This window comes from Corvus moneduloides, chromosome 1 (genome assembly GCF_009650955.1).
Source record: "Corvus moneduloides isolate bCorMon1 chromosome 1, bCorMon1.pri, whole genome shotgun sequence".
NCBI lineage: Eukaryota > Metazoa > Chordata > Aves > Passeriformes > Corvidae > Corvus > Corvus moneduloides.
In genome coordinates, this window is record NC_045476.1 from 136,817,753 (window position 1) to 136,841,013 (window position 23,261).

General features: G+C 40.0%; 1 protein-coding gene across 2 annotated transcripts; it reads right to left on the reverse strand.

The window, feature by feature from the left end:
• Positions 1-22,733, reverse strand: LOC116453263 (ATPase family AAA domain-containing protein 2-like). 2 transcript variants are annotated; one of them, XM_032128525.1, is made up of 18 exons: positions 22,687-22,733; positions 20,500-20,548; positions 20,076-20,174; positions 18,920-18,998; positions 18,029-18,176; positions 17,697-17,812; positions 16,297-16,471; positions 15,621-15,709; positions 15,111-15,270; positions 13,796-13,886; positions 13,012-13,320; positions 11,093-11,183; positions 9,527-9,710; positions 7,795-7,980; positions 6,565-6,700; positions 6,211-6,329; positions 3,838-3,966; positions 1-2,578 (listed from the first exon to the last, which is right to left on the reverse strand). In XM_032128525.1, exons 2-18 carry the CDS (start codon positions 20,534-20,536, stop codon positions 2,540-2,542), a joined length of 2,187 nt encoding a protein of 728 aa, XP_031984416.1. In that variant the 5' UTR covers positions 20,537-20,548; positions 22,687-22,733; the 3' UTR covers positions 1-2,539. The 2 variants fall into 2 exon arrangements, with proteins under 2 accessions (XP_031984416.1, XP_031984406.1); XM_032128515.1 differs by having other exon boundaries at positions 18,029-18,191.
• Positions 22,734-23,261: the final 528 nt, after the last annotated feature.

A 23,261-nucleotide genomic window follows, 5' to 3' on the forward strand; every position in this document is an offset into this window, starting at 1 on the left:
GAAAAATTCTTGCTAACAGCATTTTTGTATCCACAGGTTTATGAAAGGCAGGTCCTGCTTGATCAACTTGATCTCCTTCTACAAGACAGTGACATGCTTGGCGGATGGGAGAAACGCTGTGGATGTTTTCTACTTGGGCATTAGTAAAGCCTTTGATACTGTCTCCCATGGCATTCTCCAGAAGAAATTGTCACTGCCTGCTCATGGCTTGGACTGCAAAAGCAAAGCAGCAATTTTAAAGCAGATTCCATAATCCTTTGAAAGGAAAAAAAAAAAAACCAACAACATTGACCTACCCCCCTGAGGATTTCTTCCTTCTTAGTTCAGTAGTCTTGAAAATGATGGATTAAAAAACCTAAACAAAACCTAATCCGTACAACTGAAACTCCTGAAAGGGTTCCATGGGAGGAAAACAGAGTCGTTGACAAGCCTCACTTCAAGGCAGGGCAGACCATTTCTGAGCTGGATTTGGTCTGTGTTTTCCATTGAAATGAAAGACAGTCTGGAAAGAAGAGCCTGACTTGGAAATATCAGAGAAGACTTTTAGCTTTTGAAGGCTATGTTAAAAACACTGAACTCCTGCAAGTTAAATGATTCAGTTACTGAAGTAGCAACACTGAGATGCAGAAAGCATGGGCTACTTGGCATCCTTTACAGCCATATAAATTGCCTCTTTTTTACTAGGGTAGGCCAAGATTATAAAAAGTTTAAGTAACATTTTCACCAGTTTAGATTATGAGTTTTAATTAAGCACAAATGAGTTCCCATTTTTTAAAAAGAGTTTTGTTTTTAAAGCATCAAAACTAGAACACATAAACACTTGACTAAAGAGTATTTCACAGGCATTTCAGACTAGCTAAAATGCACTCAGAGGTTATGCATATTTTGTGTTGAGCACTGGTTCTGGTGCCTTTCTGTCATCAAAATGGGGGCACTTTCTGTGTGACCATTACCAAAATGAAACCAAAGCAGTGTCTAACTTAGTCTTCGTAAGGTAACTTTTCAGATAAGAAACTGAATCAAAGTAAACGGGAAAGAGGAAGGACAAATAAACCAGCAAACCATGAGGTGATGCAGAAAGGTTGTATTCCCAGGGGTGCAGGCACCCCAGGGACTGGCTCTCAGCACGCTGCCACAGCCCCGTGAACCAGGGTTTGTTCCGAGCCTCCTTCCTTAGCGGAGCTGCCAGAAGAGGGGGACGGTACTGGAGGGGACCCGGCCGGGCAACCCCCGGCTACTCCCCCGGCTGCTTCTTCACACGCGGCAGCGCTCCCGACGGCAGCCGCACGCGCTTACCCTAGACTTCGTTTATCCCCTCTTTTTTCCCTCCATGGGACAGCGGTCTCCGGTGCTTTCGCGCGGGGACTCCCATTTCCCAGCTCCCCCCAAGAGTCCCGAAGCCTCCCGGCCGGCACCGGCACCCGCTGCCGCCGGTCAGCGCCTCCCGCCGGCTCCCCCCGTCCCGCTACTCACGGCCTCGCCGGCTCTCCTGTCCCCCTGCATCCCGCGGCTCTTGCGGCGGCCGGGGCGCACTGGAGCACGTCCAGATGCGTCGGCTACTGAGCGAGGGGAATCCAAGGGGATCCAAAGGGATAAACTTGGAGCTGGAGCCCTGGAGGTCGCCGGCAGTGGTGCGGCCGGGGGTCGCCTACGACGCCCACCCTGCCCTGCATCCCGGGACACGGGGCGCTCGGATGCCCCCCGACCCATCCCCGTGAGGCGACCGGGCAGTCAAAGTCACAAGCGGGAATGGCACACTGTGTCCTACTCCTGGCCACTCAGCTTGCTGCTCTTCACTAGAAATAAACTTGATGGAAAAATAATAAGCAGTTCCAGTGTCTTCCAGAGATAAAAAACGTTTGGAAGATTTGAGACAACAGCAGGAATCAGGATCAATATGCTTTAGAAGAATTCCATGCTGTTTTCTTGAAAAAAAAAAAAAACCACTGATGTCCCGAAACAGGTTCTTTCACCCAGTGTGCAAAAGGCTGATCCACACAAAGTAGAGGTATTTGATTTATTTGCAGTTCTGTGCAGAGAAGGGTGGTAGACAGTAAATCCTCAAAGCCAACATACTATCAAAACTTTGCAAAGACACTAATGTTGATTGGATCTCAATTACATAGTCTTCCAATTAATTAATACTCAATCTTCTACTGGTTGAATGATTCTCTCATTTCAGATGCTAATTAGCCAACATGCTCAATCTTCTTTCAAGCTGGTGCCCACTTTTCTTCAGCTGATGCCTTCCCTTCTTCAGGCAGATCCTTTCTTGATCCAGTCAGCGTGATCGACTACCGGAATTAACTAGTTTAGTAAGTTTGCCTTGTTTTGTTCCTCATAATCTGGCATTATATTAATCATTTCACCGAGTGTCACTGGTTCAGCACTCTGTTATGCCTGGTTTCAGTTATGTGCTTAGCTTCTTTCTTTTTTTTTTTTCTATAGGTGCTACAATTAGTGAGACGTTAAATATAACTTATGTATTTGGGAGCCATACACGAACATTAGAGTATGTCAAGTATACTGAAGTCAAGTATCACAGCCAGATGAGGGCTGCAATTTCTTTCTTCATATCCTAATAAGAAAAAAAATAAGACAAATTAGGAGTCAGTGTGAATACAAGCCTGAGAACCCTGATAACTTCTTCATCAAAAGAATCAAGAAGCTGTACATACATACAATTATTAGTAATATTTAGCCAATACATGTGCTACCACAATCACAATGTCCCTCTAGCCCCACTAGCTTCAAACACATCCTTAGGCACCCAAAACAGAGAGTAGGCTAGAGAAACTGCAGGGATCTATCTCAAGGGCCAATGGATCTCTATCAAGGTGCTTTCAACAATAAAAAAGAAGATAGTTCCTGAAGAGCCACAAGTGAAAGCTGGAACTAGATGTAGACAATGAACAAAGAAATCAACTCCAGTCACAAGAGCTCACAAGCCCTGATATAACATAAACAAATCCCTCCTCATGCTAAAACATATTATTTTGCTAGATGAGAGAAGGGTGCATTTTTCAGGAATAGCCTCCTTGGCTAAAGAGAAGAGGCTTCCTCTTTTTTTTTTAAGGCAGACTGAGAAGCATAAAGAATTTTATGTAATTTCATGCATAAGCATCTGAAAGACAAATGGATTCAAGGATTTTGAATCTGGAGACTGAATATCCAATCTATCTAAAACAACTCAATACTGAGAATGCCTGCCTGGGACGATGGGTGCCTGTGGAAGATTTCCGCTGAGTTCTAACAAATTAGAAATGCTTCTCTTCGAGGAAGCTCACTAGCTTCCAAACCATCATAGGCAGAAAGCTCCCCACATGTCCTATTAAAGATGCTTGAGCCATGCCAAGTTAAAAAGAAAGTCTAGTGAGCCTACAGAAAAGCCAAAAATTCTTGTAATGTTTCATACCTGATTTCTTTTCAAGAATGGAATGAGTGCTATCCAAGTGTTACCATGTGTGCCTGCCTTCAAGGGGAGAAAGAGGAAGTGGCACACTGAGAAAAGAGCTCTCCTTTCGCAGCCCCCTACCCTGAAAAAGCTCTGGAGAAGGACTAGTGACAGACAGATTAACTGGTTTGAGATGCACTATGTAGGTGGACCCATTGCCTTTTTCTGCTGAAACTGCCAACAATTAGGCTAAATACAACAATGAGTTTGCAATATGGGTAGATGTCTTCCCACCTGAGACAAAAGTCTTGTAACACAGGCAACTAAGCAGTAAAGAGTGATAAATAATGGTGATATTCACAGTGAACACATACATCTGCATAACATTCACATACATGCATAATATCATGTGACAGAAAGTGCTAGAAGACAAAAAAATTTACCTCGACTAATTCGGTTTTGTCGGGATTTTCCCGATGTTGGCAAATGCACATGCTAAGAATAGAATATAGTTTTGCCATGCTTGATATACTGACGTTCTCAGTTGCCATGACGACAGCATCCAACATTTTCTGAAGGAAAAAAAAGTGGAAACTACAATTCAGAATAGGACAAGGTATGTCCTACTTTCTTATATTGTTAAATAAAAGTGGCACTTTGGAGAGCTGATTGTCTCATAAGATTTAACTGGAGAAAACAAGTTAACTCTTCACACTTCAGGAAAAAGGATGATTTAAAGTTCAGACAATATTTTCTTACTCATCAATCTATGACATCAATGATTATAATTGCCAATCAACTGCCTCCAGAACAGCGGAGAATGACACAATCTACTTCATTATAAAGTAGCTGCCACCACAAAGCCACAATGCAATACAGGGCCCTGGAAAATGTGTATTTGGAAGCCATGCTACAGATCTTCCAGATACAGCTGTGCCAGCTGGAAACAGAAGCTCCTTAGGTGCTCACCTCTACCCATTATCTGGATGTGTACTGTGCCAAGCACCAGTTAGCTCCTACCTTTCAAATCAAGAGTGGATGAACCAGCAGAGTGACCACCTGTAGCAAATTACCAATCTCTCACACAGTCCCTTCTGTTGTGGAAATGTGAATGTGATAGTCTACGGGAATACAACGCTAACAAGCTAGTGGACCACTGCTGGGGCTGCTCAGTAACTGTATTGTGTGAGGTCACGAAGATGTAGCTTAAGAAAGCAGATACACCCAATGAAAATATTACTGCTGCTTGCCATTAACTCAGCCTCACTCAGACCGGTTAGCACAAGATTCGAGTATTCCCTTGAACTTCCTTCTGTCCAACATGCAGGTAAGAGGCACAAAACCCACACAGCCTGCTTTCAGCTGCTGCAAACACAACATATAGAACATGACAGAGGTGCATTGCCAACAACCCCTGTGAAACTACTTCTAATTGCTGCCACATAGGTGACTGCATGCTTTTCTATTGGTTCATCAAGTTCTATCCCTATTACCAAGCAAATAAACAAACAAAAACCGCCACCCATCAAACCAACTTAACAAATCCAAACAAATAATAAAAAATCCCATCCCACAGAAAACCAAGCAGAGGTATTTTGCAGGTCCACCCAGCTTATTAACTTCAGGAGAGTTCCAAAGTCGTTCTCTGGTACAAGCATCAAGTTCTAGTGACACTCATGTTAAGGAAACAAGTTTTCTAAAAAGACAAGTTTCATGACTGCAGCTTTCTCCTCACAGCTGAAAAATATATATAAGCTGAATCATCTGTAAGGACTCTACCATACCATTTGTCTAGTTGGCAATAACTTTGGAGTGCATGCTATTAGCACCCTGACTCTAGAAAAACTTATATAGCTTCTCTCCACACGGAGGCAGATGAGAACAACAAAACCCCCTGAAATTTGCTTAGGACACTAGCCTTAGAAAGCTAGTTTCACTTCTACAGATTATGTCACAGCTTAAAAATGTGACAGAAATTGTGTGGTTAAGCCTGTTCACCAAAGGGGATTCCACTCTGGTCATCTTCTCCCCATACAGAGGAAATATCCAAATAATACTCCCTTTCTCGGGCAGGTGAACAGCAGCCTCTTCTGCTTTGACCAAACTCCAGGACTTCAACTAGCAATTTCCTGAATTTTTGTCCAAGCAATATTCCCTGAAAATCAGGTCCTCCTTTTACTGGTCCCTCTCCAGTTCATGCAAAGGAACCTCTTTCACCCTCTAGGCTAGGCCCACTTTTGACCCTTTCCCCAGCTACAGCCTAGGATAACAACTTCTCTCCTATAGAGGACTGGAAAAACCTCATAACACTGTAACTGTATGAATGCAAAATTCTAACACTGGATTCTAACACTGAAAGAATTTCGGCAAAGCAGGTATTAGTATTTTATCCAGGACAAGCTTCAGGTCAACCTGCTAATTTCAGGTTTAAAGCCATAAATCAAGGTCCTTTTCTGGTTCCTAATAAATGAAAACATGCAAATAGAAAAACAAAACAACCCTACTCCAACCCATCATAAAAACTGCATTAATACCTAACAGTACTAGCAGGTTTTCTGTGGGCTATTTTAAAATTTAAAAAGCCCTTTTACATTAACAATTAGGAAGAGAGCCCTATCTTCTAAAATATAGCAAGAGCAGCAGTTTACATCAGCTGTGGAAACAAGAGTCACAGTCGCTTACAGGCTGAATTATTTCACAAGATATATATCACGCTCACAAATTGCTTGAATTGGCATTGGTTAACAATCGACTTAATATACAATCATAAAAAAAATGTCCCACTTCAGTATTAACAAAATTGAAGTTAGACTTACTCTGAGCTCAGAGTAATCCACATACACTCCTCGTTTTTGAATTTTGATTGCTTTCTTGTCCCGTATTTGTGGTTGCCCATCCACCTGAGCACATCTTGCAGGAAGGTGTACCTGAGAACCTGGAATGACACAAATTTAAGTCAGGATTTCTCCTCATGTGAAATAGAGTATCTGTGAAGTATCCTATACCTGAAGTAGGGTACCTTTCTGCAGTAACAGGGAAAAACTTTAGTCAATTCATGGTACTCAAATGCAAGCCCATGAAAAAAGATTGACAGAAAATTATCACCAAAGCAAATGCTGTATTAGCTGTTAACTTACAGCAACAAAGTTTTATATGTAGAATATCCTTACCTGAATTGGTTTTTGATGCAGGAGGTTCAGCAGATTGCTTCATAATCAAGTCCTCAAAAAACCCTCTTCTTTCAGCACAGGTAGGCCGTGGGATACTGAAAACTTCTTCACGATTAGTATTAAACAATGCTTTTATCTAGACCATGAGAAGAAAAGAGATTTCAGATATAAGGCCACAACATTTTTTTTATTTTAAATTCCAAACAGATGAGTGCATTTCTAAATTACACTGAATACTCATGTAGGTAAGACAAGATATTAAAAGTTAACTTCTTGGCCTTAAAAGGCTAGATTTTCATAGCACTGCAAAGTAAAATACCTTCTCTAATGAACCTTCTAGAGTTTAAGATCCATGAAAAATGTATGATAAACCAATGAAAAAGCAATGACATTCACCACTCCAAACACTGCTTATTTTGCATTTACCTGGCTTGATGTCCTTTAGCTTGAATATTTATGACAGCTACAGAGGGAAGACGCAGGGCTCAGCAGACAATTGCCAACTTTTTGGTAATATGGGTTTTTTTTTTTTTTAATTTTAGAAGGCACTTATTAATTTTATAAAAACTTCTGTTACTTAGACAAAATAATCAGAGCAGCATATTACCATTTTAAACACCTTCCTTTAATGAACACTCTCAGATTCTACAAAGCTCAGCATGTGTTTTTAATCAATTTTGTTAAGAAATACAACTAAAAATTTATTTCCAAGTTGCTTAAACAGAAGTTGGTCCTTAGTTTTTTAATTTGCCAGGTTTCCACCTAGATGAAGAAAGAAATTGAATTTTTTGTGAAATAATTTAAATTAGAAATTACATTCTATCACTAAGAGTGTGACCACAGTACTTTTTCAGTAAAAATATTTTCAGAAAACAATCTTTTTCCCAGCTACCTTTCAAGCACTGTGTATTCTTCACCAAGTACACACCTAACCATCTTGAAGCCACTGAATCAGTTGTATGAAGTGTATCTATATGTCTGTCTAGTAAGCACGAGCGTGTGAGAAAGGAGAAAAAGTTGGGTCAAAGTCAATCCCTTTCCTCAGAAAAGACTTTAAACAAATGCTTTCAGCATTGTTTTGTCTAAGGAAATTTTAAGACACAGGGTTCTGGTGCCTGAGTAAGAACAACATGAATCTGCTTAAGAGCAGCACAGTACTCCAATGTTTCAAGGATTTGTAAATTAACAATAAACTGAGTAACAAAGAAAGAAAAGTACAGACAGAAATACCTCTTCTGGGAGATCTTCATGTGGCACATCAGATGTTGCAAGGAGCAAAACTGGAGCAAAGTATGGAATGTTATTCAGTAGTCCTGTAAAAGCAGCTTTCAGTGTATGTCCAATGGCCTCCCACCACGAAGGGATTTGTGGGATATAAATGATACTTGGTGCTGTTCTTTGAGCTTCTCGCATCAACTGGTAAAAGGAAAGCTTGCATAAGAAAACTACATCATGTAGAACAGACCACTAAGTAATTACATATCAGTCTAACTCTTTTGTGAAATAAGAATGCATAAAGCCAAGACATCAAGACAAACCAATAAATGAACAACTCCTTAACAATAGGGTAGAATTTTCACTTTGCTTCAAGTATAGACATTGCTATGCAGACAGACACAGAACTGAATCTGATTTCAAAACTACTTAGGGGTAAGGTAACTCCTAAAGAGCCTCAAAACTCAGGTGATGTGATGATGTGCATGAAAAATCAAGATTAACCCTTCAGCAAGATGTGTTAGCCTGGAGAAATCGCTACACAACTGCAACTGCAGCATTTCCAGTTCAGTGTGGGCCCATACCCATGTTAGACTGGAGCAGAGCCTGAACAAAGGCCTCTGTGAAAAGATCAGGGCTAACACAGTAAAAGAAGCCTGGTCACAAATCATAATTTCAAGCACATTTTATAAGAGATGACCAGTCCTGAGCCTGCCTAAGAGCTAAATTGCTCACAGGCTCTCATTGTTCTCATTATCAAAGTATCCATCAGACCAGATGATTTGCTTTGAACGACCACAAGCCACTGCCTACAGATGGCATCTCAGTCACAGAAGAGGACATGAATCTACTGCATGAGGGAAGTGGCAACACATGGCAAATCTCCCCATGCACCATTTTAGAGTAACAACATGGAGGGAGTTCCTGTCACAAGATAGGAAATGTGTGGTATATCCATGCAGTAGACAGGGTATTTATATAGCCATAGGTACAACAATAACATAACAAAAAGAGAATTGCTCCTCCTGTGTAGCAAACAAGTATCCAGTCACATGATGTGTCTGTCCTGACTTATACAGCTCTAAAATGCTGCTAATGAAGATCAAGATATTTTAATACAGCGATGCCAAGTAATTAAATTGATTTCCTGCCTAAAGGTAAAAAATCAAAACTGCAATAATCTGTTCATATTTATTTTTTCTACTTAAGCGACACACATCAGTTTACACACTTAAGCATTCCATGAATTTTAATGCTTTCAATGCATCTCACTGCAGCAGTACAAGCCGTATATGTATATGCAAAAAAACTTATTTTCACAAAAACTTTGGCTGCCCTACAAATACAATAAAAAAGAAGGCTACAGAAAGTGCATGATGCCATCAGGCTGATGCAGAGCCAACTGCTGGGAGCACAGAGACTTAAGAAGCAACAAAAACAACTTTCTGGATCCCCTCAAGACCAGCAGGATTACTTGCCACAAAGAGGGGCTTATTAGCAGAACCTCCCATCTTCCCAAGCTGCAAGCAACATCGTCCCTGTTTAATTTCAAATAGAAATGAAACATGGCTATGTATAAATGTCCTTATTCAGTATCATTCCATCTACAAGAAAAGTGAATTTTCATACAAAAGCAAACATAACAGCAAATTCGAATCAGGCCAACTCCACCAATAGTGAGTTGTGCTTATTTCACTAGTTTATATAGTTCAAGAATCCTATGAGATCAACAACAAAAAAAAGATACCTGTGAACATGTTTCTTCTTGTGATGTGGTGCTAACAAATAAGGTTGGTAGATCCAGTGTATAAGCTGGAAACTTTTCCAGGGCATGTAATACTGCAGAGGCCAAATCAAAAGCCTGCCCACATCCTGGCTCTTCAACCAGTAAGAACCGTGGCCTGCAAGATGTTGGCTGGTAAGAAGGATTTCTACAACAATAAGAAGAAAACAGGTTTAAAAAGGAGTGATGAAGAGGCACACAGATGTTAAATATTTTTCCTATACTTTTTTTTTCTCCTGTAAATATTTTCCATGTTCTACCAAATAATAGGCTGGTCTGTGATAAAGAAGACCAGTCTATTTATCAAAGCCTAATTTCTCAAAAACTGGTATCACTCCTCTGCTAAAAAATCCTGGCAGTCCCCAGCATGACTGCTATTCCTTTGGCTGGGTTAAGTAATAGTCCTTAAGTCCCACAGAGGGACTGTCCAGGCAAATACACACAAAACAGCTGGTCAGTAACCTGATACGGGGCAAAATAACAATTCTCACAGCAGAAACAAATCTGTATCTCTTCACTGTCCATACACAAGCATTTTCAGCTTGTCTTGACTTTTGGTGTCAAATTTATTACAGGTGTCAAATTTAGCTAAAATTTGGCCACAGTTCCTGGGGACAGTGGGAAGAAAGGGACAAAACTACATTTCTAGGAAAAAAGATTAATGTGGGTACTGAAACACATTAGTTGTATTTGAAGAAGAACATGACTGGATTGTTTAAATTACAGCACTACACTAAATATGTATAAGACATTTTATTTAGTCATTCTATTGGTTTCATCTTTGACTTGTGTATTAATTTCCTAATCATCTTGCTTTACTTGCATGAAATACACTTGTGAAGAGGTTTGTGCATTTTCTCACCACCATACTATTGTACCTTTACTTGCTGAAGCCAAAGATCCTAGAGACCTAACCAAGCTCAGCAAGTCATATTTTCTGGGCAGCACAGCAATAGGAAGGCAGAAAAATATCTGACAATAATCTATTTTAGAACTATTGGACTACATGACTTTCACAATTAAAATGTCAAAAGATAACATAAACTCAGTAGGGTAAAGGTAAAAAATGCAGACTGTTTAAATTTTTCTCACAGTGATTTAACAAACCACTTATTGATTTTGTTTCTGATACATAATGTGCTACTGGTTCAACCATCTTGGAAGGTAGAAGAGCAAAAGATGGCTACATGAATCCACAGGTATCTTTTAAGCTAAAATGACAGAATGAACATTTTTGGGGTCTTGAATCTTTCAAGGAATACTATGGCTTAAATCAATGTTTTAATAATCTGTGAGCCAGTTTGACTTAGTAAAAGAGGGCTAGGCCATTCAGTTTGACAAGTTAGGACAGTGTAGTCAGAACAATTAGATCTAGTACCCAGCTGGATCTTCAGAGTTGGATTCTGGCAAATATTGATCACCCACACACACATCCTTAACTCCTTCATCTAGCAGCCTTCACGTATTTGCATAACATTTTACAGATGCAGCCATCTCAAAAATGTAACCAGAAGGAGGACAAACATGTACCTGCTGAACGTACGGAATTCTGCCTTTTTGCTGTCAGGCTTCTTTTCAGAGACTGATGGTGAGTCATCATCACCGTCAATCCTATCATTCCCTAAAATAGGATTTAAAGACAAGAGAAATTTGTTAACTTTCCTGAATAGTTCATATCTCACTCTTGCTTTAATACACCTTTGAAATCAGTGCTGGAAACCACTTCTTTTGCATTTTGTCATTTGAATGCTGTTATCTGAAGAGTTCACCCTACCACAGACCTAAGGAGATTGCACAAGTCTATACAAAGCTGTCCTATGTCCTATGATTTGCATCAGGTATTACCACTCTGTTGACAAATACTTGGGAGGTTTTTTCCTTAGAATAAAGTTGATCAGGAACAACTTTGGTAGTTCCTAGATACCAGAAAAACCCTTCTCTCCTCATTTAAGCATTTATTTACTACATTAGTAATAATTATTGGCTACATCAGTGGACAATGAAAGGGTTACAGATGTCATCTATCTTGACTTCTGTAAAGCCTTTGACATGGTCTCTCACAATGTTCTTCCCTTTAAATTGGAGACAGATGGATTTGATGAGCAGACTGTTAGATGGCTAAGAAAGTGATTGGATGGTCACACCCAGAGGGTGGCAATTAATTGCTCAGAGTTTCAGTAGACATCAGCGACAAGTGGTGTCCCTCAGGGGTCCATACTTGGACCAGTGTTATTTAATATCTTTATTAATGACATAGATGAAGGAATCAAGTGTAGCCTCAGTAAACTTGCTGACAACACCAAGCTGAGTGGTGCAGTTCACACACCTGAAAGATGGGATGCCACCCAGAGGGACCTGGACAAGCTCAAGAAGTGGGACAATGGGAATCTCACGAGGTTCAACAGGTCCAAGTTCAGGGTTCCACACCTGAATCAGGGCAATCCCCAGTATCAACAAAGGCTGGGGATGAACAGATCGAGAGCAGCCCTGCCAGGAAGAAGTTGGGGGTGCTGGTAGATGAGAGATGGGACATGATGCAGCAATGTGCTCTTGCCACCCAGAAAGCCAACTGTAGCTGGGGCTGCATCCAAAGCAGCGTGGGCAGCAGGGTGAGGGAGGAGATTCTGCCCCTCTGCTCTGCTCTGGTGAGACCCCACCTGCAGTGCTGCATCCAGCTCTGGGGTCCCAGCACAGGAAGGACATGGACCTGTTGGAGCAAGTCCAGGGGAGGGCCAACAAGATGATGAGAGGGATGGAGTACCTCTCCTGTGAGGAAAGGCTGGGAGAATTGCATTTGTTTAGCCTGGAAAAAAGAAGGCTTCAGGGTGATCTAATTTCAGCTTTCCAGTACCTGAAGAAAACCTACAGGAAAGATGGAGAGGGACTTCTTACAAGAGTATGTAGTGGCAGGACAAGGAGAAATGGGTTCAAACTGAAAGAGAGTAAGTTTAGATTAGATGATAGGAAAAAATTCTTTACTGCGAGAGTGGTGAAGCACTGGAACAGGTTGCCCAGAGAAGTTATAGATGTCCCATTCCTGGAAGTGGTCAAAGCCGGGCTGGATGAAGCTCTGAGCAACCTGGTCTAGTGGAAGGTGTCCCTGTCCAAGGCAGGGGAGCTGGAACTAAACGACTTTTAAGGTCCCTTCCAATACAAACCATTCTATGATTCTACAACTTGGAAAGAAGTGCCTCATATGTGAAACCTCAGATCCATCTCTGAAATGATTAACGTGATGTGAGCTACTGTCAGTAACAGGGGGCTCCGGCAGAGAACCATAGTTCTCCACTGCATGTTGCAAGTGACACACAGCTCCCATCCTGCACTCTGCACACGCAAAGTATAAAATTGCACTGTTATTATGGCTGAGAGGTTTGTGTATGTTGGTTGCACAAATCAGAAGTTTTTGCTTTGGCAGGATTTTAAACAAGTAGGTATTATTGTAATACCTTGGTTCTTCTTCAGTGCAAGCTTTGCATGGGGAAATGCTCTCTGCAAGGCTTGTAAAATTCTTTCCAGGGTGTTTTCTAACAGCGGCTTTGAAATAGGTGGTAGTGCTCTCCCAGGTGAAGCCCCAGCTCTCTGAGATGCTGGAACAATCTTCTGCATGGCCATGGCAAAATCCTTTGCTGTTACTTTAATTGATCTGGCATCTATCTTCAGTCTCTTGTCACTCTCATGTATCTGCGGATAACGGCGGCGCAAAGCACAGAGCCCAGCTTCAACACACAGAGCTTTAATATCAGCACCACCGAATCCTGACAAACAAAACAAGAACCAAACGTTATGTCAACATACATGTGTTATATAGGTTAAAAACTGTCTGGATGGCCAGAGTGTTGGGGAATGATGCTATATCCAGTTGGTAGAGGGTTTACTAGTGGTGTTCCCCAAGGCTCAGTACTGAGTCCAGTCCTTTTTGATATCTTTATCAATGATCTGGATGAGGGGACTGAGTACACGCTCAGTAAGGTCATGGACAACACTACATTGGGTGGAAGTGCTGATCTTCTGGAGAGCAGGAAGGCTCTGCAGAGGGATGTGGACAGGCTGGATCAATGGGCCAAGGCCAGTGGTACGAGGTTCAACAATGCCAAGTGCCAGCTCCTGCACTTCAGTCACAGCCCAGTGCAGCACTACAGGCTAGGGGCAGAGTGGCTGAACGCTGCCCAGGGGAAAAGGACCCACACTCACCAACAAACCAACAAACCAACTCAAACCAAACAAACTCACCAACACATTTCTCAGCCAGGTCTTCAAGTAAGTTGTCCGATGGCTTCAGGGTCCAGTCTCGTGTGTGAATTTTGAAAATTTCTAATCTTGCCTAGAAACACAATGGTTGCATTTTAGCTTGCCTTAAGTTTTCTCTTAAAAAAACAACCACAACACAAAACCCCCAAAACTCTCACACTAGTACAAATACTTTTCTTGTTTGCTAAAATTCTAAGTACTTTAAAAGCCAGTTATTAATACACTTGCTGCTTCTTCAAGAAGGAAATTTAATAATTCTTAAATTCTTACATAAATCCCTTGTAGAGGATTGATGAAATAAAAGACGTGCATCTTCCATAAAAAGTGAGTTTTATAAGTGTGAGACCTAATGATTTTGAAGAACAAATTGTAGTAAAAGCCTCATCTGCAAACAGACATTTCGCATCAAAGAAAATTCTCTCAACTTTAGCAAAATTTCTCAGTGATGGTTTCAGTAGTTCATCAAATTTGCTTTTCTGCCAGTTCATTCAAAGAAAACAGTCCTAGCACTCCATTTTTTGCTACAGCTGCTACCAAGAACAAAAACTATGGCTCAAACTACTGTCACTCATCCAGAAAATGTCAAACATCACCTATTCTCATCCCTGATCCTAGCAAGTCTTTCAGCAAAGTATCTCCTGGTACACAGATTAATTATAGCACACTTCTAGAATTCTTCCACAGCAGGTTTGGCATGGACTGGTTTTAGGTAGCAGGGAGGCCACACCAAACCATGACACAGGGAATTGTATATTAGATCTGTTTCATGGGACCTCGTCTCTTGTTCCTGAGAGCAGATAAAAACTGGATACAAATGTTTGTGCTAAATGCACTGTTTCACGCACTTTTACTAGCCTTCAATCCAATAAGCCTTTTATCTTTGCTCCAAAAAGTGCTAAAAATATCCGTGATAGCCAGAGAAAAAACACAAAATCAGGATTAAAGTTTTGCACACCATCTCTCTCCCATCCATCCCCACCTCAATATTTTGGTTGCTATAAAACAAGTTTCTTCATTGCTTAGCTATTGCCATTGAACTTGAAGTGCTGCACCTGTGCAGTGTACTTCATATCTTTGTCCAAGAGAGAAGCAACTACTTGTTGACATCATCTTATTCCTATATATATTCAGTACCAGGTTTGCCCTCCACAGTAAAATGCAGTGTCTCCAGATATCCCTCTTGTGTCCAAGCTCTACACTTCAGATGGAGACTTGCACTGCTCCACAATGTTGCCTTGTTACAGGGGTTTGTTACAAAGATGGACTTTGCCACATAAGGTTGATTTGAAGTTCTGACCTCTTTGTTTGGTAAATTGAAGCGGAATTCTCGTTCAAAGCGCCCAGGTCTTCGTAAAGCAGGATCTATAGAATCCAGTCTGTTGGTGGCTCCTATGACCACAATCTCTCCTCTGCTGGCTAAGCCATCCATAAGTGTCAGAAGTGTCCCCACAACAGAGCTAGCAGAAAAATACTATTTTCATTCACTGGTTTAGTAAATTTTCTTCAGTCTCACATAACCTTCTCCACTGATCCTTCAAAAAGGACAAGTTTTTATTGACAAGATACTGGTCAGTGAAATAATTATTTTAAGACATAGCAAAATACAGATATAAGGGAACACAGACCATATGCTGATATCAAGCTCAGCAAATTGTTTCCAATTATTGCTTAAAAATCACCTGAAATCCACTAGAACTGAATTACTAGTTTTCAGGATAAATGGATGTGTCACATCAAGTTAAATAGGCTGTGGTCTTCTTTTCACAAAGATCAAGCACCTTCTACATAGATACAAAACATGTTCTACCTATGAACCTGGTCTTGTTTGCTGGACCGTACAGGAGCAAGAGCATCGATCTCATCAAAGAAAATGATTGAAGGTCGCATCTGGTAGGCCTACAAAGAAAACACAGGAATATTGACATCAGGAAAGCAGCACTGCTTGAAAGAGAAAATACATGGAAATATTATGGTCAGAAAGGCACTGGAACTAGATTTTTCAGACTAGCATCAGGGATCTCTACTAATTAACCTAATGAAAAACAGCAGCCTGTCAACCCACTGAGACTGGGTGACAGGAAACAAATCATACCAGTAGTTTTTACAGCTATTTGGCAACCATGAGAACAGAGACAGGACTCAAAGTTCTGGAATCGACCTTCCATTACCAATTTAAATTAACATGTTTTCACCCTGCATCTGTTTCCCTCTCATCTAAAGCCACCATCTCTTGCTTCTTGAGACCTTTTTTATGACTGTTTGGGTTGTGTGCATGGTGGAGGGCTTTTTGAGGGTGGTGGTGATTTTCTCGTTTCCTTTACTAATCTTTTCAATACATCTCAAGACACTCCACTGAAAAAGGGAACACCGATAATCCCATTTCAGTGGAAGGAGATGATAAAACATGAAAAAGAGTGAGTTCTTCTCGACCACAAAAAATTAGTGACAACTCCAACAGAACACATGGCATGTTTCAACCCTACCTGCTCAAATACTAAACGGAGCTGTCGTTCCGATTCTCCCACCCATTTACTCATGCAGTCGGCAGCACTTCTCATAAAAAAAGTTACTTTCCTGTCACCTCTGCTACATTCATTAGCAAGTGCACGAGCAACCAGGGTCTTTCCAGTCCCTGGTGGACCATAGAATAAACAGCCTCTACAATTTAAAAGAAAGAAATGTTAAAAAAAATTCACATAAGAAAAAACAACATGGAAAAGTATCTGTTGCAACCCCCATCCCTAAGACACATGACTCTGCTCTGCTAAGATAAACACTTCATTGATAAGATAGCAACAGTGGAAGTGTGAGAAAAGTCAAAAGTGTTCCTACACAATTCTGCAAGGGAGCAAACAAAATGAACCAAGAGAATAATGCAGATGTGCAAAACCTTGAGAAAAGAGAGCAGCATCCCAGAAGGACATTTTCAAAACTTCTGGCAAACCAGCGGAGATGGTTACAGTACAGTGGAGCAAAACAAGAGCACACTTTCAATGCAGAATCTGAGACTGGGGTAACTTAGGAATCACGAATTCATTTTTCAATGATAAACTGCATATTCATTCTTTTTTTTTTCACAAAATTCAAGATTTGAGAGTAAAGCTTTAAAAAGCTTTAATTTACTAGATTTGGTCTCCCCTTACTGGTGATTAAGGAAGAGGAAGTAGTCTAAAAATGGGAAGGTATTCTGCATTTCTGTATTTCCCTCAACTAGAAGAGCCAATGCACTGCTGCTTCAAAAAGAACTTCAAAGAATAAAGAAGCAAAACACAGATTTTCTTTTCAGTGTTTGTAATACTTTTAAAGTTACTGGAAGCAAAGAATTTAAAGTCCTATTTTAATATACCATGACTGACTTTTGCTGACCAGGGATATATAAAGTCAATGAATCCCTAATAATCTCATTTTGTAACACAGAACTTGCTTAGCTGTATAAGAAGGGGACAGATTCTTATTTTAGCCCAAGCACAAAAAAAAATGCAAAGTTCTGGTTGCAAGTCCTATCAATTGTAAAACTAATACCTGAAAATACTTCCGGGAAAAAAAAAAAAGAGTTGGTGGAAGACAGAACTGGACTTCCACAAAACAAACTACAGTTAACTAGCAGCAGATAATTCCTTCCTGCTCACAAACTAATCAAGTCCACTTGTATGCAGAACTCTAAAGAAAAAACCTCCAACTCCACCTTTTAAAGGCAAGACACTTTTAAAGGATAGTCTTGCCACACAGGAAATCTCTGAACATACATATATGCAGTATTCTATCAATTTTTTTAAAAATTACTTTTTACTAGTGTTAAAAAGAACCATAAACACTGCTGAAAATTTTGAAGCATGGAAAATAAGTGAGTTAAGAACTTATAGTTTTAAATGGTGTCTCTTACCTCGGAGGTTTAAATTTCAGTATCTCAAAGATGTCAGGATAAAGCAATGGCAAAATGACCATCTCTTTTAAAGCTGAAATGTGGTCAGATAGACCACCCACACCATCAAATTGTGCCTAAAGATGAAGTCAACAGAACACGTGTTAAACAAAGCTGCAACCTTGATAAGGTTCCATCAGAAATTAGATATCAGTACAAAGAAAATGTTAGTGGTGATTTTCAAATTCCTTGAGACAAAACTGTAAGCCAAGGGAGCTGTAGATGGCCCATTACTGGAAGCTTTCATAAATACTGCAAATATCTCACTGACACGATGAAGTAAAAATACTTACTGAACCATCTATTTGCATTTGCTCCACACCAGCCAGACTTGCTCCAATTTCCATGTGATTCCTGTGAACTTCATTTGAGTTGCCTTTCCAAGTTGCTTCGGTTTTCGGGTGATCATTTGGAACTCCCTTTATGTCATCTTTCTGAGACCTGGCCGAAAGAGACCTAATTTGAATTAAGGAGAAAGAAAAAAGTGCTTCCTAATTTATGATGCAGTTAGATGACTTTTGATTTTCTAATCATAGCAAGTGAATCCAAAAGACCTTATAAATGAGCACAAACTTCCTAAATAGTTAGAAATTCGTTCCAACTGTTTTATGTTTAATGGCCATGAATAAATAAAGAACTTTAAACTGAGTTAATTATTATAACAACTCTTAGCACTTACAAATATGAGTATTGCAACTTTAATTTAGAATTTCATTAGGCATTTTTCTTGTTTAAGGATAGTTTCATAAAGAAACATGAACTCTCTTGAGTAATTTAAAAAAATCCATTGAAATTTGCCTTTAAGTTGTCTTCTTCAGTTTTAATAATTTGTACCCTTTAAGATTAAGTATTAAATCTTAATTTGTACACCCTTCAAGTCTAAGATTTTCAGAGGGAGATTATGGCTTCCATTCCAGAAAAATGAATTTCAGTTACACAATCTCAGCCATGACCCTCATCATCACCTTTCTCGTGACCAAAAATATGACATTTTCAAATAAAATCTAATGGCTTGTACAAAGGATGGCCTCCCCTGCAGTGTTTCTTTTCTTCATACCCTCAGACTACCACAGTAATAATCTGAAATTATCTTAATCTCTAATTACCACCAGTCCAAAAAACTTTGGAAGCATTATTCAACAGCGCTCTTGAGAAAGGAGAACTGTCATAAGCCATATACCAACCTTTTAGGTTTTTTGCCTGAGTCTCTCTCTTTGACAGGTGAAGTATGGTTGGAAGAGCTTGTCTTACGTTTTCTTACATCTGTTGAAAGCAAAGAATTTAGAATTTGTTACAAACAAGTTTGAGAGAAACCAGGATAGTCAAAGAGGCAAAAAATGGCACAGGTATTACTCATCTCTAAGTTCACGGAAAGTTTCAATGAGGGGGAGGTTGGGTGGTTTAATCTGTGCATAATAGAAGTAAAAAGACACACACCTGCTTTTTAAGAAAAATTGAAAACTACAAGAGTAAGATTATTAAGTGTCTTTAATCGCTATTCTTTTATGGGTAGATAGGTTATTTATTTAACTGGAAAGCAACAATAAGGATGCCAAATGTTAAAAAAAAAAACCAAAACAGAACGTGCACAGGATATATGCATTCAATAAAATTTATTGGCAGAATGAAGTAAGAAATATAAGAAGTTGTGTGCATGTATTTTCATTTTAAAAAAAACCCAAAACAACAACCCCCCCCCTTCCATGCAAGAAATTAGCTCTCAAAAGAAACTGTATAATATATAGTATTGTATAACATACTGTACTGGGTCTGGCTGGGGTGGAGTTAATTTTCTCCACAGCAGCCCTCACAGTGCTGTGTTGTGCCTTGGTAGCTGGAAAGGTGTTGACAACACACCAACATTTTGACTACTGCTGAGCAGTGCCAGCACAGCATCAGCGCTGTCTCCCCAACATTCCACTCCCAAGCAGTAAGCTGGCAAGATCCTGGGAGGTTCACAGCTGGGACAGCTGACCCAAATTAACCAAAGGGATCTTCCATACCAGATGACATCAGCTTAGATATAAACCTTAAGAAGGTGGGAGAAGGTGGGGAATTTGTTATATAAAATGTTTGCCTTCTGGAGCAATCACTACACATGCTGAAGCCCTGCTTCCTGGGAAGTGGCCAGACATCGCTTGCTGATGGGAAGTAGAAAACAAAATCGTTTTTCTCTTTGCTTGTGCACAATGTTTCGCTTTTGCTTTGGTGAACTACCTTATCTCAACCAACAAGATGTCTTCCATCTTATTTTCTCTCCCCTGTCCAGCAGAGAAGCAGGAGTGATAGAGCAGCTTGGCGAGCACAGGTGTCCAGCCAAGGTCAGCCCAGCACACCTACTTTCCAATGGAGATTCATAGCGCTCAACAGCTTTCCTCTGCCGGAAGGAGCGACGCAGATCATTGTCTTCTTTTGCTTCATTTCTTTCTGTTGAAACCCCTGCACATTAACACAACGTTGAGTTGTATAAGTACTGTTGCAAATGTGGTGTATTCAAAACATGCTACATGACAGATGCCCACCTGTCCACAACCTTTTATCTTGTAAGCATTTTGGAAAAACATGGATTTTCTTTTTCTCTGAATACCTGTTCTGAGCTCATTACAATACAGCCCTAGAGCTTACAGCTTGTAATGGCAATAGCAAAATTAATTCTTTAATAGAGGAAAAACAAGTAGTTCAGCCCATCTCAATTGTTTAAGACAAGGCTTTTGGCTAGAGAATAGTCAAGAAAATTTAAAGCAGAAATAGCCTACAATGTTACCTGGATCATCAGCTTCTTCATTGTTTGCTCTTCCCATATTGAGGCTTTCCTAATTAAGAGAGACAAGAAAGATCAGTCAGAAATATGCAAAAAACCTGTAGGCATATTTGGTGGTTATATAGTAACATTATCAAGGCATTCCATATACACAAAAGATTAAACTAGGCACAGGAGGAGAGAATGAGAGCAAATCTCTGGTACCCAGGACTAATAACAAGTATTTCTGCTCTAAAATAGGGTTTAGTACGTATTTCTGCTCTAAAATAGGGTTTAGTACATGTGATAGTTAATCACTTCACCAGATACAAAAAAGAGTGCATCTATTAATCCCAGGTAAATAATCTAAGAGTGTAGCAGAATCTAGAACAAAGCAGTTCCTAGCAGACAAAAAAAAAAATCATCCTGCCATTTGAGAGATGACAAACAAATTACTATGGAAAATTCTGGTCTCATAAAAAACAAGCAAACAACCCCAAAGAAACATAAAGGAATTCAGATGTAAACAAAGAAAAAGACCTATCAAAGTAGGCTATGAAGATGTTCAAAAAACAAAGCACCTGTCATTCAAAAGGACAGCGGACTAACTTAACAGGAAAACTAAGAAGAAATATGGCTGCAGTCAATCATTTTAACACGAGTTCCTCTTACAACACAGGACTACTTGAGTTCACAGGCAAGGCTGGCAAAAGAACAAATACAGATAAAGCAGGCATCAGTTTTTAGTAAGATTTGAAGCACAAACTCAAGCCCTGAGACGGCTGTTCATAAGCAGAGTCCATTCAAAAGTCATAAGGCAATTCAGAAAGCATAGTTTATGGCATATATTGCAGCATTTCACTGCTATTTTTGAGCTTCTTCTGAAGAAGGTATTTCCTCCACCCCTAGAGTGCAGCTTTGACATGACTATAAGATATTAAACTATAGTTGGAGAGCAAAAATAAATAGTTTTCATGACCAAACTATGCACTGGAAGAAGTTTTTTGAGCTAAATTAAAAATTCAACTAAATAACTCCTCTATGTGAAATACCCTACAAATATAGTCCCCATCATCCACTTTTTTGCAAGGCTGCTTCTGAAGTACTAAGATACAAGATGTAAGAGCAAAGATAGGCAGGTACAAAAAAACCTCATTGAAACCAGCACATATAATCAGTACAACATTTCAATATAGTGTGCACAAAGCAAACCATTGACCTCCAGCCAAGTTTTTCAACACTACTTAAAAGTTAGGTCAAACGTTTACTTTTTCACAGAGGGATTTAAGAACAAGCGGTTAAGCAATTGCAAACATACACCATTTTCAGATTTATTTTCCCCTCTTGCTGAACACGATAAAAAAAAAAATCTCATTTAGCAATAAAAAAATGAATTCTGAAGATCGTATAAGAAAACAGAAAGAAACTTTGGAAGTTTGTCATCGCACTTAGGTTGCTCTGCATGATAGCATTAAGTCATTTATAGTTCACAGTCTTCCTCAGACAACAGAATCACAGTCTTCTGTGTTGGAAGGAAGCAACAAGGATCATCAACTCCAACTCTTAAGGTTGCTTATTCTTCTTGTAACTGGAGTTAAGGTCTTACACTGATTTTCTATGACTACACATGCTGGAAAAAAAATCTCATTGCTGTTACATTTTGCAAACCTTTCAGAAAACAATGTCAGTGTGGGCTTCACAAAGAGAATTAAGTTACAGACACACCGACAGAAACACTAGGACTGCTTCACTTTGTATCCCACTTTCTGCAGTATCTTAACTCAACCTGTCATTAGAAAATTATTTGTAAGCATGAAAGAAAAGTTCATTAAACATGAAGGTGCTTCTGATGCCAAGAAAATTGATTTAGAGAACAAGTTCAATCTACTGAAAGTCACAACATAAAGTGATTGTTTTGGAGCACAAGAACCAGCCCACACATAACAGAGGCTCAGGTGTGAAGATCTCTCTGGACCTGGCAACCCTAAAATGAGGAGTCCAGTAGCTAATTTAAACACTGGCTGTGCCCAAGTACTTTACACATGAAGCACCTGCCAAATACACCCTTCTGGACATATTCTGACCTGGAAGTCTTAAACAGACCCAAGCACTTGTTCCCAAAAAAAGCTCAGGTTCAAGAGCTTGGCTGCAAAGCACAAAGGCCCACACTTTATATAAATTAGGACATTTTACAGTAATGACAGGACATACCCATGCAGGCAGAGTAACAGAGATGGACCCTATGTGCCAACTGCAGCAGAATGTTTACAGAAAGGCTGTGAGGTTGCGTAGCAACAGCCCCTCTCCAAAGTTCCAGGCTTGACCACGCCCAACCCTGGTGGGACTCTCCTATAGAAAGTCCCCCATGCAGCCTAGGACTTCACCATCACAGAATCATGTAATGGTTTGGGCTGGTGGGAAGCTTTAAAGACCATTTGATTTCAACCCCTGTGCCATGTGCAGGGACCCCTGTCACTAGACCAAGTGGCCCATCCAACCTGGCCTACAACAGGGCATCCACAACTTCTTTGGGCAATCTGTTCCACTGCCTCACCACCCTCATACTAAACACCTACTGTATATGTAGCAGCACGTAGGGAAGTCTCAGCCCAAACACATTTAGCTCTTGCTGCCAGGAACAATACCTTTTTCTGCTGTCAAAAGAAGGAGAAAATCCCTAGCCAATATTACACACAAAGGCTTGCTAATAGGGCTCATTTTAGTAGCTTTGCAAGATGATGAAAAACCCTAGTCACTTTTAAATTTGCCAAACAAAACAGATTGAT

Excerpts from the sequence above, each read along its gene's own strand:
- LOC116453263 (XM_032128515.1), bottom strand. The coding sequence starts at position 20,536 with ATGGGAAGAGCAAACAATGAAGAAGCTGATGATCCAG. Across the intron at positions 18,192-18,919 it reads TCAGGCAAAAAACCTAAAAG|GTCTCTTTCGGCCAGGTCTC; the intron begins GTTGGTATATGG and ends AATTCAAATTAG. Across the intron at positions 2,579-3,837 it reads ACAAAACCGAATTAGTCGAG|GATATGAAGAAAGAAATTGC; the intron begins GTAAATTTTTTT and ends TTTTCTTATTAG.